The 16,612-nt window shown below is 38.6% G+C and overlaps 3 protein-coding genes across 3 annotated transcripts; all 3 read right to left on the bottom strand.

The window, feature by feature from the left end:
* Window positions 1–656: 656 nt before the first annotated feature.
* On the bottom strand, window positions 657–3,516 carry LOC307253921 (interferon-induced protein with tetratricopeptide repeats 1-like; the record flags this gene model as incomplete). The annotated part of the gene is made up of 2 exons (XM_080032144.1): window positions 657–1,986; window positions 3,512–3,516. The coding sequence occupies 2 exons, from the start codon at window positions 3,514–3,516 to the stop codon at window positions 657–659; spliced, it is 1,335 nt and encodes a 444-aa protein (XP_079888270.1).
* A 1,954-nt stretch (window positions 3,517–5,470) lies between these two features.
* Window positions 5,471–9,198, bottom strand: LOC307253922 (interferon-induced protein with tetratricopeptide repeats 5-like; the record flags this gene model as incomplete). The annotated part of the gene is made up of 2 exons (XM_080032145.1): window positions 5,471–6,776; window positions 9,194–9,198. 2 exons carry the CDS (start codon window positions 9,196–9,198, stop codon window positions 5,471–5,473), a joined length of 1,311 nt encoding a protein of 436 aa, XP_079888271.1.
* Window positions 9,199–11,852: 2,654 nt separating this feature from the next.
* LOC307253923 (interferon-induced protein with tetratricopeptide repeats 1-like) lies at window positions 11,853–14,454 on the bottom strand (the record flags this gene model as incomplete). The annotated part of the gene is made up of 2 exons (XM_080032146.1): window positions 11,853–13,152; window positions 14,447–14,454. The coding sequence occupies 2 exons, from the start codon at window positions 14,452–14,454 to the stop codon at window positions 11,853–11,855; spliced, it is 1,308 nt and encodes a 435-aa protein (XP_079888272.1).
* Window positions 14,455–16,612: the final 2,158 nt, after the last annotated feature.

The raw sequence follows: 16,612 nt of genomic DNA on the forward strand, positions 1-16,612 counted from the left end.
CTTGCATCGTTTATCTCCAAGGTCTCTCTGCATTATTTCAGCAATAGGTGACTGACATTGGGAGGATTCATTAGCAGGAATTAAATCTAGTCCAATTCACTAGCAGCTACACCAATTATTTGGATCAAATAGGGCCAAACTATACTACCACAATCAATGCCTCTCCACCGTTAAGTTTCTCACTTCATTTTTAAAGGAGAAGTAAGTGATATTTTTAAATGTGTTAAATCTCTCTATATTCATACAGCAATCACTTAAAGAGTATGTGCATTTCATAAGACAGGTCTTCCAGTCATTCAGCTTTTCAGTAATTGCCAGATAAAATTTAGAGTATCCTGCTTGTTTTTTATCCAATTAGGAGACAGAGCGATATAAAGAGGCGGGTCTCTGTGCCCTTGAACGATGATTCGCTGCTCTCCATCGCTCCATCTGATGAAGACGGCTGTTTGTTCATGTGGTGGTGACGTAGGGACGAGGGGGGGGGGACTGATAACTGCAGTCAATGACAGGAAGTTAGCTAAAAGGACCAACTCACTTACTTCTCCTATAACTATATTTAATGAAGTGATCTTTTCCAGAAGTATTTACTTTAAGTTTTCCAAATTAATGTACAGATATTTTTGTAGGTGATGCAACACCTACATTTCTTTCTGGATTCAGATCCAGTGCTGGTAAAGAACACTACAGGCTGGCAGGTTTTCCAGAAACTCCTCTATTTCTCCACACCTTGGGTTCCTGCGTCTGTCCCTAACTTTCTCCAGAACTCTGATGCTGTTGCAACGAAAGAAGGATTGTTTCGGTATCTCTGCCGCCTTCATGTGATATGTTATTGAATTGCGGTAATCCCTACGATCATCGAATAAATGTTTTGCATATTGGTTGTAAAGCATCTGTTTATCTGCGGGTTCCAGATCCATTTTCAGCAGATCCTGGTACATCCGCTCAGCAGTGCCCTGATCTTTCTTTGCGTAGATATGTGCGAGATCTATTTTCTTCACAAGTGAAGACTCAGGGAAAAGAGGGATCACCTCCTCATGGAGACGGATTGCTCTTTCTAACGTGCTTTGCTCTGGGCGACTTTCCCTATCTCTGGGAAATAGAATCTTCCAACTGTAGCAGAGTGCAACACTTCTCTTAAGATATCGCTCATCTGGATGGTTTACCAGAGCCTCCTCTGCCAGAGCAATGGCCTCATCAACAGATACACAGAATCTATAAACCCTTAGTACTTCTCTCATACCACTGTAGCTGCTGACAGGATTTCTCAAAATCTTTCTGCCTAACTCACGTACTTCATCTTCATCAATTCTCTCTCCTTTCTTAGATCGTTGGTGAAGATAATGAGCAGCGAGGTACAAGTTCTCTGGATCCTGTTCTTTGGCGATTCTCATTTTCTCCAGGATTTCATCCTCCACCCCTGTCTTGCTGTTCTTCAAATCACTTAACAATAAGACGTAGCTGGAGTTCCATTCCACCATCTCCGGCTGCATCCCGATGGCTTTCTCAAAGTCATCTACAGCCAGCAGCTGTTTTTCTGTGCTGAACTTCATCAAGGTCCAGGCTTTCTCAGCGTAGGTCTCTGCATGGAGCTCGTGCTGGGGTGGAGATGGGTATTTCTGCATCAGGGCGTCGACCTTTGACAGGTAATCCTGACTCTTTCCTTGGTCTCCCAGGAGATGGTGCAGCCAGGCCAGGTTCCCATAGTTCACCGCTAACCACGGACCTTCATCTGCTTCTCTGATGTTGCAGAAAGCCTCTGCAGCCTTGGTGAAGAAGCTCTGGGCGTCTTCGGTGAAGCCCAGCTTGTACTGGATGTACCCCCTCAGGTTGTAAATGTGACCCAGCCAGCGGTTTCCCTCCTCTGTCCCGATGTCCACGAGATCGTCCCTGAGACGGAAGAGATTGGACGGTCCTGGGTTCAGATCCCAGGTGAAGTGGCACTGCAGGGCCTCCAGTTTGGACTCCAGTGGTTGACTCTGAGCAGCACTGATGGAGAATGAAAACAACAACAACATCAGTAGGTTATCAGATTCATGTGGAAGCTACACAGTAGGGCTGGGCAATATGACGATATCATATCGTGGACGATATGAAAGTGTCTACCGGGAGAGATTTGGCCATACCGTTTATACCGCGGAGAAAAAAAGTTCATCTGGCGGGAGCATAGATAAGCGGGAGGCAGCTGTCCCTCCGAGTGCCTACAGTTACACTGCAGTTACACCGCCGCGCCACACGGGGGCTCTGCAGTTCTGGGCTGTAATACAGCTTCTCTACCCTCAACAGAAGAAGCCTCATCTGTTGCTCTAGCTGTCTAGCTCCGGTGCGCCATTACTACAGTTAACAAACCAACTCCGTGTCACGGTGGCAGAGCAGCTGGTGTTAATGGTCAAAAATGTAATCGGGCAAAGGAAACTTGCTTGCTGCTTCAGCGTGCTGTTGCCGTGACGCAGAGTTGGCTTGTTTTAAGCCGCAAACTACATGGGTTAGCTCTCGTGAGCTAGCTGGCTAATAATGACATCTTTAGCCTACTCGGGGCTTCACCCCCGTGCTGTTATTGTTGGTGACAGCCAGCAAGGCTGGTTTTATGTAACTTTAAAACATGTCAAACTTGAAAATATTATTTGTGTTGAAGCTGGAGTTAAAGTATTACCAGACATTTGCTCATTAGTTAATTTTGACAGCTTTTTTAAATGAGGATGAGCAAATACTGCAGGAAAATTCAAGTCTTTCATTGGAAAATGTAGGCTTTTTGGTTGCTAAAAATGGCTGTAATTTTTATTTTGCACTGACTGACTAAAGCCAGACTGGTGTGGTATTTTGCACCAGTTTTTCTTTTGTATGGAAATTTAAGTTCCAAGCAAAAGATGAAAATAATCTAATGTGATTAAAGTTCAGTACGGTTATTGTAATCCATTGAATTTAAAGGAAAAATACTATATTGTGATATATATCCATATCGTGATATAAAATTACCTATATCGTGATATAAGATTTGGTCCATATCGCCAAGCCCTACACAGTATTGAAGGGACATCAGTAAATAAAAAGGACATGATGGAAAGAAAAAGTGTGGTTTTGTTAGAAAAAAGACAAAGACTGAAAAGAACATTTGAAAAGATTTTTTTTTTAAAAGACGCCTTACTGAGGAAACACATGACAGGTTCTTATTGCTGATGTTTTTTTGTTTTTTGTTTTTGATAATTTATTAAATCAAACATTACAGAGGGCAGTGTGTGACACGACTTTCAGAAAACAACTGATGAGTGGGGGTGTTCGTGGTGTAGTGCTCGTTAGAGCAGCCCTCATTCCCCTCTCTGCCCCATTTCATCTTTGTCTCCCAGAAACTAATGACAAAAAAAAATCTTTAAAAAGAAAGAAGAAAAAAGATAAGTAATTGTTAGAAAAAAATAAGAAAGCACAACTTTTAAATTGCCAGTGGCTCAAAGGGAAGGGATTAGTATTCTACTCATTTAATACCACAGATATATCAAATTGAGAAACAGCAACTTACCTCATCATCGAGCTGTTTTCTTGAGCCAGTAGTTTTCTGAATATGAGTCCTGTTGATTTCTGCTCTTGATGCTCTGTTGGGATCACCGGCACAATATAAGTCCTGTCCCACTTCTGCTTGGCTTTAAATAAGGTGATGTGGTTGAGCAGGTTTTTGAAATATCCATAATGAAACTTAAAATATGTGATGAATCAAGATATAAATAGCACAAGAACATTTATGGGAGGGGCATATGATTTTCTCTTTGTAATGAATGTTTTATTTTAGGCGTACATTCATCATCAGTCAATTCAAACTTGATAAACTGCTGCATCATTATCCAAATCCGCCTTTTGTCCCTTTCATCTTGGTGATTTGTGTGATAATCTGCCTTTAGTTCAGTCTTGCCTTGACTTTCGTTTCCTACAAAAGGAAACGTACAGCCACAAGCCTGCGGGCACATACCTATCAAGCTCACAACATTCCTCATGTTGTTATGCTTTGCTTACCACTTGATAAACCAGTGTCATTCCCGATCTAGCCACTCGCTTCTGCCCTGATAGAGTTCACAGGAACTGAAACTGAAAAAGACATGTTTCACCTGTTCACCTGTGCACTGAATATATTCTTAAACAGTTGTATGTTTTTAGTGCTCATTCATGCTCACTTAAAAGCTCAAAAAATATACATATTTAAATCTACTCTGACAAAATCACATGTCAAGATCAATTTGAAATATTTTCATTTCCCCCGTCAAACTGTCAAGTAGGTTGATGCCTCCAAATCAAGAGACCTTTTCATCTGTTGTGAAATCCTGGATATCATGAATTTCCTTTAACTTGATAAAACTGATATTCTGGTCATTGGACCTGCTCCACACAGACACCATTTTGATCAACTTACATAAAATCTGCCTTTAGTTCAGTCTTGTCTTGTCTTTCGTTTCCTACAAAGGGAAACCTACAGCCACATACCTGTGGGCACATACCTATCAAGCTCATAATACTCATCATGTTGTTTTGCTTTTATTACCATTAATAAACCCTGTGAGCCATTCAAGATCCAGCCTCACACTATTGCCCTGACAGAGTTGAAATTTAAACTGAAAAATATATTTTTCAAATGTTTACCTGTCTCCCTGAAGGTATTCTTAAACAGTGGTATTTAGTCCTCATTCATGTTCACTCAAAGGTGGAAATTAAAACATATAAAAAATTAAAATATTCACTTTCAATAGAGTAACCCCAAACCAATCTCATGTCAAGATACATTTTTTGAATGTAAACTGTAGTGTAACCACCAAAACAAAGATATAACAGAAGATTTCTTTGTGCACATAATGTATATTTAATAGTATTAGTATTGTGTACAACTAAGACAGAGCTTGACATACTTACAGTTACATCTTCTGATTATATTCAGGTTATACATTAAATTAACTATTACACAGTTTTATTTTTCAGTACTCCAAGACTTAGCGCAAAACTAATTTCATAGATTATTATGTTTTTTTTTTAAATATAAACTTATACAGAGCTAAGGAAAAAGATCAACACTACAGCAAAACAGTACATACATAATAAAACAATAACAACTGATCAAAATCTAAACTCTGGCAGAGGAGATTACACTTTATTACTTGTTACATACAATGTTGACTGTCAAGATGACATAGTGGTTTAAAGAGCAAATTCATGTGATGCCAGAATGTATTATAGAGAGACTTCGAGGCAATATAAATTTGTTTCAGTAGAATATGCATTGAATAAGCCAAACTCCGACTGCCTGCTGTGCTCCGATCAGTGCGTCTGTACGCTAAGTTTCTCACAACTTTTTAACCTTATTTATTCAAGTGACCTTTTCCAAAGGTCTTTCCTGCTAGATTTGATGTAAATGTGATCAAATGAATCAACAATTATTTATAGGTGATGCAATACCCACATTCCTTTCTGGATTTAGATCCAGTGCTGGTAAAGAACACTACAGCTGTGGCAGGCTTTCCAGAAACTCCTTCATTTCTCTACACCTTGGTTTCCAGTAACTGTCTTTAATCTTCTCCAGATTACTGATGCTCATCCTACGAAAGGCTGATTGGTGCGGTATCTCTGCCGCCTTCATGTGATATTCTATTGACCTGTCTAGACCCTGTCGAGTGACGTATAGATAATATGCATACTTGTTGAGAAGCATCTGTTTATCTGCTGGTTCCAGATCCATTCCCAGCAGTTCCTGGAACATCTGCTCAGCTTTAGCTTGGCCGTGATTTTTATTTAAATAGATATATGCGAGGTCTATCTTCTTCACAAGGGAAGAATCAGGGTAAAGAGCGATCACCTCCTCATGGAGACGGATTGCTCTTTCTAAGGTGGTTTGCGTTGCATGACTGGCCTTGAAAGTAACGATCCATTTGTAGAGGAGTGCTGCACATCTCTTCAGATAACGCTCATCTGGATGTTTTACCACAGCCTCCTCTATCAAAGCAACGGCCTCATCAACAGATACATAGTATCTATAAACCCATATCAATGCATTCATACCACTGTAGCTGCTGACAGGATTTCCCAGAACCCTTCTGCCTAACTCACGTACTTCATCTTTATCAATGTTTCCTTTCTTGGCACAGTGCTCAAGGTAGTGAACAGCGAGGTACAAGTTCTCTGGATCCTGTTCTTTGGCGATTCTCATTTTCTCCAGGACTTCATCCTCAAGCTTTGTGTGGTCATACTTGAAATCACTCTCTAACAATAAGACATAGCTGGAGTTCCACTCCACCATCTCTGGTTGCATCCCGATGGCTTTCTCAAAGTAATCTACAGCCAGCAGCTGTTTGTCTTTGCTGAACTTCATCAGGGTCCAGGCTTTCTCAGCGTAGGTCTCTGCATGGAGCTGGTGCTGGGATGGAGATGGGTATTTCTGCATCAGGGCGTCGACCTTTGACAGGTAATCCTGACTCTTTCCTTGGTCTCCCAGGAGATGGTGCAGCCAGGCCAGGTTCCCATAGTTCACCACTAACCACAGACCTTCATCTGCTTCTCTGATGTTGCAGAAAGCCTCTGCAGCCTTGGTGAAGAAGCTCTGGGCGTCTTCGGGGAAGCCCAGCTTGTACTGGATGTACCCCCTCAGGTTGTAAATGTGACCCAGCCAGCGGTTTCCCTCCTCTGTCCCGATGTCCACCAGCTTGTCCCTGACACGGAAGAGTTTGGACGGTCCTGGGTTCAGATCCCAGGTGAAGTGGCACTGCAGGGCCTTCAGTTTGGACTTCAGTGTTGGTTGACTCTGAATAGCACTGGTGGAGAATGAAAACAACAACAACATCAGTAAGTTAGCTCATGTGGAGGTTACAAGTTAATGAACAGGCAGCAAGTTAATGAACAGGACATTCTGGAAAGAAAGAATGGTGTTAGCCCTCACGTTGTATTTGGTTCATGTTTTCTACCTTTGTGTTCGCTTCAAAAATGGCCCAACCATACAGGTGATTATTAATCCATTTAATACATATATTATCACCTAATGTTGTGGTAGATCTTTTTACTGAGTCTGAAGCTCCCATGTCCTGTGTAAAAGAATGCACCGCGGCAGCGCGGGAAGTTTGCCACAGAAATCTTAAATCTTATTATATATATATATATAATATTACTGGGCACAGCAGGGTCCTATGCTCAAACCCCCATTGTTTTAACTCACTATTCGATAGATAGGAACTTAACAGACAATATACGAGACATAAATGTTCAAGATTACAGTTTAAAAGAAAATTATCACGATTCAGAGGCTCTATGTGAACAAAGTCATGGACATCATGACAATCAGATTAAATTACAGGCTATTTTGAAATCGGCCAGATTTGACCTGAACACAACAGGAGGGTTAGAAAAAAGACAAAAACTGAAAAGAAAATGAGAAAAGTTCTAAAAATAAAGATAAATATGACTGAAAGAAGAGCCTAAAATAACACAGAGGAAACACAATACAGGTTTTTATGGCTGATTCTTTTAGGAGAAAAAAACATTAAATTAAATATATTGTTAGAAAAAACAAAGGGAGTAGGGGAGAGTGGCCTAAGTTGTGCCACTTTTTACTCAAAGCGATTTTAAAGTGAGGCCTTGACAGTTATGTCTCCAACTCAAATATGTACATATATTTCAGGATGTTGTGCATCCCATTCCCTGGCAATGAAATCTTTGGATCTGGAATAAACTGTTTAAGAAATATGGGTGCTCTGCTCATAGGGTGCTCTGCTCAACTTGAAGTATGTTTCTTAGAGTAGAGTGGTGGCGCTGTGCGAGACGGCATATCTGTCATAAATGTGCTTTTATAAATACATTTTACTTACTTACTTACTTACTTATAAATCACCTAGGCCCTTTGGCACAAATCACCCCAACCCCGGAATTTTGGATAATAGGCATGATGCAGCAATTTAGGGCTGACATTGTGCTAACTGTATAGACTCAAAGTGTAGCATACTAAAGCACTAAAACATGTGTCAAATGTTTTCAAACTTGTCTATAATTGTTCGGACACAATAATCAATAAACCTTGATCATGGAAATTTTACTTTGAAAGGCAAAAAACTTTTTTTTAGCTTAAATGTGCTTTAATCTTATTCCTTGTGTGCCCCTTCTTAACAGGATGAGTCAAATTATGGAAGTAAATGAGTGTCATCGGATTTTGAAAATAAAAAGCCATTGAATTTTAAGCACTGAATATTTATGCATTGAAATTACGTATCTGAATTTTTTGCAGCATTGAAATAATGTATCCGAATTTTTTGCCTCTGAATTTAACTCATTAAATTTTAAACAACTAATTTTCACCTTTATTATACAATGTTCTCAAATTCAAAATCAAATATTCAAAGTTAAAAAATTCAACGTGCCAAATTCAACTGCAAAATCCCATGTATGAAATTCAGAGTAAAACGTTGGGGACCCAAGGAAGAGCAATCGATCATAGATGTTAGATCGCGTTCAACAAAGAGAGCCAGTGGGAATATTAGCTCGTTGCCTTGAATACCCCTGACTGATGCAGGAAAGCAAATCAGGTTTTAGCCATGTCAAACGGCAACGCAAGTAAAGAGGGTGCTTCGGTGAGTACAAAAATGTTTCTATATATATGCTAGCCATTATATTCTTCCTTATATATTCCCACTGGCTCTCTTTGTTTGAATGCAATCTAGCATCTATGATCGATTGCTCTTCCTTGGGTCCCCAAAGTTTTACTCTGAATTTCATACATGGGATTTTGCAGTTGAATTTGGCACATTGAATTTTTTAACGTTGAATATTTGATTTGGAATTTGAGAACATTGTAAAATAAAGGTGAAAATTAATTGTTTAAAATTTAATGAGTTAAATTCAGAGGCAAAAAATTCGGATACATTATTTCAATGCAGCAAAAAATTCAGATACATTATTTCAATGCATAAATATTCAGTGCTTAAAATTCAATGGCTTTTTATTTTCAAAATCCGATGACACTCATTTACTTCCATACAAATGGATGGCTCTTCTTAAATATGTGGTCACATTTTCAATTTCTTCCACGGTTTTCTAGAAACAAGGGGTGGCACAACTTCCCCACCGGCACAACTTAGGACACTCTCCCCTAGAACTTTTATAATGCCTGCGGCTCAAAGGGAAGGGATTATTATTTTACTCATTTAATACCACAGATATATACAATTGAGAAACAGCAACTTACCTCATCATCAAGCTGTTTTCTTGAGCCAGTAGTTTTCTGATTATGAGTCCTGTTGATTTCTGCTCTTGATGCTCTGTTGGGATCACCGGCACAATATAAGTCCTGTTCCACTTCTGCTTCGCTTTAAATAAGGTGATGTGGTTGAGCAGGTTTTTGAGATAACCATAATAAAACTTAAATATGTGATGAATCAAGATATAAATAGCACAAGAACATTTATGGGAGGGGCATAGGATTCTCTCTTTGTAATGAATGTTTTATTTTAGGCGAACATTCTTCATCAGTCAATTCAAACTTGAAAAACTGCTGCATCATTATCCAAATCCGCCTTTTGTTCTTTTGTCCCTTTCATCTTGTTGTTATGCTTTGTTTACCACTTAATACACCTGAGTCATTCCCGATCCAGCCACTCCCCACATGTTTCACCTGTTCACCTGTGCACTGAATACATTCTTAAACAGTTTTTTGTGTTTAGTGCTCATCTATGTTTAATTAAAAGTTTAAAGTAAAAAAATAATAAGTGTATTTATTAATCTTCTCCTAGGGACAAAATCTCAGGTCAAGATCAATTTTCATATCTTTTCATTTTCCTCATCAAACTGTCAGAGATGACCCCTGTAAATCAAAAGATGTGTTTAATATAATAATAATACAAATTATAATAATAATAATAATAATAATAATAATAATAATAATAATAATAATAATAATAATAATAATAATAATAATAATAATAATAATAATAATAATAATAACATTTGCCCTTCATACATAGAATGCAGCTCAGAGTGCTTTACATGCACAAAATAAAGAAAATATAAAACAAAACACATTCATCACAGGCAATAAAACAAAGAGCAGAAGATAAAAATTAAATAAAAATAAAAATAAGGTAAAAACATTAAAAAAAATGCATAAAATGCTAGAGTCAGACATAGTTGAAAATGTGCAATGCATAAAACAAATATAAAAGATAAAAACCATAAAATACGACAAAATAAATATATGGCGTAATTAATTAAAAGCAGCAGCATAAAGATGGGTTTTGAGCTGCTTCTTAAAACTATCAACAGACGTTGCTGTTCTTATATGTAGGGGCAGTTTGTTGCAGGCCGTTGGTGCATGAAAACTAAGTGCTGCTTCACCATACCGTTTTCCCTTAATCTTAAATCCCTTACGTTTATGCACTGTGAAATCCTGGATATCACGTTTTTTTTACAACCCTATGAAATTGAGATTCTGATCATTGGACCTACACCCTCAACAGTGTACATGTATATTATCTAATCATCTTACCCAACTGTAATAATTCATACGATTATGGACATTTTTTATCAAGTTCTCATGCATACCATGCCAAACACTACATGGCTGAAAATAACTAAAAACATTTGCCCTTACTATGTTTTGAATTAAAGCTGGGGTGGAGGATTTGGGGGAGAAAATGGCAGTTGGGATAGAGATTCGAATCCAAATACCTCAACCGCTCCACTTGTTCTCTTTGGTCCCTCCCCTATGGTCCCTCCCTGACATGCTCTACACACCAACAAAGTCGTGCCAAAGTGAACGGACAGTCCCAACAGCCAATAAGAACAGAAAATCGGAGCCTCGCTCTGATTGGTCAAAGTGTACAGCTCATTTTGACCAATCAGAAATCACATACCCCAGTTTTAAGCTTTTCTTTAAAGGATAATACAATGAATCCTCACATTACCAAATTAAACAGTGACTTCCAAGAACCTTTAGCAATTTATTCTGAAATTCTAGATATAAAATAAAACACACATTAAAATGTTCAATCTTTGGACCACTGTTTTCTGATGTAAAAATGTCTCAATATAATGTTGTCATTAGATTTCAAAGTTGTAGTTTGACCTCCATCAGTGCATCATGAACAGTCCTGCAAAACTCTGTCGAGTACATGATTGTCTTGCATAGTAACCACAAAAACAAAAAACTCAGAGAGGATTTCTTTGTGCACATATAATGTATATTTAATAATATTGGTAGTGTTTACAAATGAGACACAGCTTGACATTAATACAATGTTTACATGAAAGTTATGAAAAAGTACAAACTATAGTTTCCATTACTCCAAAGTTTACACTAACACTCAGTAGTATTATCATGCACTTAAAAAATACAAGTTGAATGAAAAGAAAATCAACACAACAGCATTTCAATAAACAGTGGTTATATAACTGATCCAAATCTAGACTTTGGCTGAGGAGTTTGAACTTGATGGTTACACACAATATTCCCTCAATAGTGAACTGTCAAGGTGACTCCCTATTGGTTGCCGGACATGACTTGTGTCTTTTTTTGTGTGTTTTAGATCATAATGTGACTGAGGCTTAAGGATGGCACTATGATTCAACTACTGTGCTTGTCAAAGGGTCAAACCACACCTGAACCCCCACTAGAGGGCAGTCTTGCATCTGTTATCTCATGTTTTAAATCCACTTTTGCTGGATCTTTTTGGACCTGTTGGATCCTCTGACATCAACCACTTTGGTCAAGTAATCTTGGATGCAATTTTTAATAATTTTTCCTGCTATTTTTCCTAACACGATCTAATGCATCAGTATGCACAGATTTGGGTAGGTGATGGCAACACCTACATTTCTGTCTGGATTAAGAACCAGTGCTGTTAAAAACACTACAGGTTTGGTAGGTTTTCCAGAAACTCCTCTATTTCTCCACACATGCAGTTCCTGCGTCTGTCCCTAACTTTCTCCAGAGTTTGAATGCTTTTGTCACGAAAGAAGGATTGATGTGGTATCCCTGCCGCCTTCATGTTATATTTTATTGCATTGTGGGGCTCCCGACGATCAAAGAATAAATATCTTGCATAGCTGTGGTAAAGCATCTGTTTATCTTTGGGTTCCAGATCCATTTCCAGCAGTTCCTGGTACATCTGCTCAGCTGTGCCCTGATCTCTCTTTGCGTAGATATTTGCGAGATCTATTTTCTTCAAAAGTGACTCAGGGTAAAGAGGGATCACCTCCTCATGGAGACGGATTGCTCTTTCTATCGTGCTTTGCTCTGGGCGACTTTCCCCGGAAAATAGAATCTTCCAACTGTAGCAGAGTGCAACACTTCTCATAAGATAGCGCTCATCTGGATGGTTTTCCAGAGCCTTCTCTGCCAAATCAACGGCCTCATCAACAGATACACAGAATCTATAAACCCTTAGTACTTCTCTCATACCACTGTAGCTGCTGACAGGATTTATCAAAATCTTTCTGCCTAACTCATGTACTTCATCTTTATCAATTCTCTCTCCTTTCTTAGATCGTTGGGTAAGATACTGAGCAGCGAGGTACAAGTTCTCTGGATCCTGTTCCTTGGCGATTCTCATTTTCTCCAGGATTTCATCCTCCACCCCTGTCTTGCTGTTCTTCAAATCACATAACAATAAGACATAGCTGGAGTTCCACTCCACCATCTCCGGCTGCATCCCGATGGCTTTCTCAAAGTAATCTACAGCCAGCAGCTGTTTGTCTCTGCTGAACTTCATCAGGGTCCAGGCTTTCTCAGCGTAGGTCTCTGCATGGAGCTGGTGCTGGGGTGGAGATGGGTATTTCTGCATCAGGGCGTCGACCTTTGACAGGTAATCCTGACTCTTTCCTTGGTCTCCCAGGAGATGGTGCAGCCAGGCCAGGTTCCCATAGTTCACCACTAACCACGGACCTTCATCTGCTTCTCTGATGTTGCAGAAAGCCTCTGCAGCCTTGGTGAAGAAGCTCTGGGCGTCTTCGGTGAAGCCCAGCTTGTACTGGATGTACCCCCTCAGGTTGTAAATGTGACCCAGCCAGCGGTTTCCCTCCTCTGTCCCGATGTCCACCAGCTTTTCCCTGAGACAAAATAGTCTGGCGTTGGTTGGGTTCAGATCCCAGCTGAAGTGGCACTGCAGGGCCTCCAGTTTGGACTCCAGTGTTGATTGACTCTGAGCAGCACTGAAGGAGAATGAAAACAACATCAGTAAGTTATCGGGCTAAGGCCACTATTTTAGTGTGTGAATTCGCCTGCTTTTCCATTACATGCTAAAAAGTATCTGGTACCTACACCTGTGAACACTGACTGAGAATAAGAAAAAAAACATCACTAAGTTATCGGGCTCAGGCTCCAGAGTCCAGTCTTATGCCTCATAAAGACGTAAGTACCAGATAGTGTACGAAGTGATGACTGGTCAGAGAAATCATCATCAGCAGCTATACATCTATAATTATTTTATTATTACCTGCACTGACACAACTTTACTAACTGCAATCATTACACTTGCACTGACCTCATTAACCAACATGTTGTTATATAGGTCTATTGTACATATTTTAAATTCTTATTTGTTGTATTATTTTGTCACACTGCTATTGGTAATTTATTATTTGTCATATTTTCTGGTATACGGCACATTAATGTTATTTTGTTAATTGTAGTTATATATTTAATTTTTCACATTTATCTAAAAGGAATGCACTTAATGAAAATAAATAGCACTTTTACAATACATATAACAATACAATAACTGCATTTTCCAAAAAGAGATAAAGATAAAAATAAGAATATAACTGTAATTATTAAGTTCCAAATCTTTCATGCACAAAAATTATCAGTTCTGAGTTTTATATGAATTCCTCACCCAGTAATCCAACCATATCTTTAAAAAAGTTTAATTTTCTTATTTCTATTTGATCATTTCACTACCCCTTTATTTATTTCTGCAAGTGTCACGTGACCCAAATTAAACCTGGGCATCGATAAGGTGTTTTTGATTCTGATTTTAAAATGAAATTTGTGAATAAAATGACGGAATGGATAAATAATTTTCAAGTCATAATTGATGATTTTTGTAGTACTTCCCTTCTATATTTTTTCTCTCTTAAAACATGTATTGTTAGGAACCAAAATACCATAATATACTATATTTTCAAAACACTTGATTCTGTATAAAGTAACAAAGGAATGAGTCAGAGCCTTAAGTATCGCAATACGAAAGAAAATTCCTTGTATTTGTGACAACCTATAACCAGACTACTCCCAAAAACAAGTAATCAATAATAACTCTCATAACTATACAATCTTTTAAAATATCTGTAGCTGAAAGGGAACTCAGAAAGGAGGAACATAAATAAATAAATTAATTTTCAGGATCAAGCATAATATGTCAGGCTCTAGGGCTCAAAAGATAGATCATAATAAAACTCATTATTTACTCCTTCAAATATATGAAATGCAGAAGCAGCAACTCACCTCATCATCCTGCTGTTTCCTTGACTCAGTAGTTTTCTGTCAGATTCTTGCTCTTGCTTCTGGCACAAGATCAGTGATGTGCAGCTCCTGCTTCACTTTAAATAGAGCGACCAGGTGACGTTTATGATGCAAACAAAACTCATTCCACACATTGCAGTGGAAACAGCAGCAATCAGTGTCTTCTTATCTGGAAATGTACAGGTGGAGGGTTGTGTAATGGTGTCCTCATGCACCCTGTCTGTACCAGTCCCGCCCTTATTTACTCTGTTGTACTTCATTCACCTTCAGAGACACCAGGCAAAATGTAACATGACGTGGAATCTCGATAAAGGTGTTTTTACTCAGAGTTTTTTCTCAGCCGAGCTAAGGGTGTAAGGGCAGGGTGTTGTACTGTATGGAATGTCCCATACAGCCCACTGAGGAAAATGTCTATTTGTGATATTGGGCTATACAAATAAAACTGATTTGATTTGATTTGATTTGATTTGATTTGATTTGATTTGATTTGATTTGATTTCATTTGATTTGATTTGAATTTATTTGGAAGGAACTGACTTAACTTTCGTTTCCCTCGAAAGTGACATGCAGCCACATATCTGAGAAACAACCCAACCTGGCTGATAACACTCATTATATTGCATTTCCTCGGTTCCTCAGTTCACCTGGTCACTTATTAACCCTCTTTATTACATGGCACTTATAAATCCTGTGTTCTGATTGGTCAATCACGGCATTCTACAGGTATTTATTTCCAGCAAGACAAACCGCTGTCAAGGATATAATGACCGTTGTTAAGGACCTACATCATAGTTTTGATGGATAGACGTTCACAAACAGGGCTACTCCTTCAGAAAACAATAGAATACTTTTTCAACATGACTTTGCATGTATCAGGAGAGCAGGGTAGACACATAGAAGCCTGACTCAGGGGAGAGGTTCCCTCCAGGGCGGGATGTCTTTTTTCGGGGGTAACACCCCCCACTTTTACTGGCAGTATGAGACGGAATGACGAGGCCACAGTGTCTTGAGAAGCTAGTTGTCTTTATTTTAACTTATTGACACTTACTTGAAATTACATTTGCCAACTCCTGTTTTCTCTCGCTTGCACACACACACACACTCTCTCTCTCCCTCTCTCACTCACACACACACACACACACACACACACACACACACACACACACACACACACACACACACACACACACACACACACACACACACACACACACACACACACACACACACACACACACACACACACACACACACACAAAATGGAGCAATAAATAAATATATAGCCTGATGGGGTTCAAACTCTAAATGAGAGATTATCAATGGCCACTTCACCAACAGGACAGCTGAACATGCAAAAATTTCCAATTTATGTATTCAGTGCTTCTTGGTGTGTGACAAAACCTCAACTCCAAACCCAAGTCTTTGGTTTTAACTTGTATTGATGGTAAATGCAACAACTAGGTGTGTGGACTGGCTCTGAACTTTCAACCCCAAATTGATCATGTACTGAAAATGTCAATGTTGGTGTTCTGAATCGTTTCAGATGTTATTTTACATTTAATGCACGAAAGAGACTTGCCTTATAACTTAAACTTTGAATAGTTGACTATGCTCCTGATTCTAGAAGTCAGTTTCACCAGTACATTTTTAAATTTAATGTTGTCATTATCTTTCAATAGTTGTAGTTTGATTGATGTCCATCAGGTCAACATGAACAGTCCTGCAAAACCGTGTCGAGTACACGTATTTCTTGCTTAGTAACCACCAAAACAGTCAATTTACAGAAGACCTTTTAGCGCCCATAATGTATCTTTATTAGCATTGTGTGCAACTGAGACAGAGCTAAACTTACTTTCTGTGCAAACAGTCAGTTACATGTGTTGATTATATTCAGGTCATACATCAAATGAACTATTAGACAGTTTTATCTTTCACAAGTATTTTGTTCTCGTCTTAACTTATTCAGAGCTAAGGAAAAAAATCAACCCATCAGTAATATAGTAAATACGTTAATACAATGTTTACATGGAAGCTATGAAAAAAAATGAAAATACAACATATTTATAATCTAAACTTTAATGAAATTAATGAAGAGATGCCAAAGCACATTGCCCTGAGCAGTTAGGGGTTTGATGCCTTGCTCAGGGA

The sequence above is a fragment of the Ammodytes marinus genome (assembly GCF_949987685.1).
Source record: "Ammodytes marinus genome assembly, chromosome: 8".
Taxonomy (NCBI): Eukaryota; Metazoa; Chordata; class Actinopteri; order Uranoscopiformes; family Ammodytidae; genus Ammodytes; species Ammodytes marinus.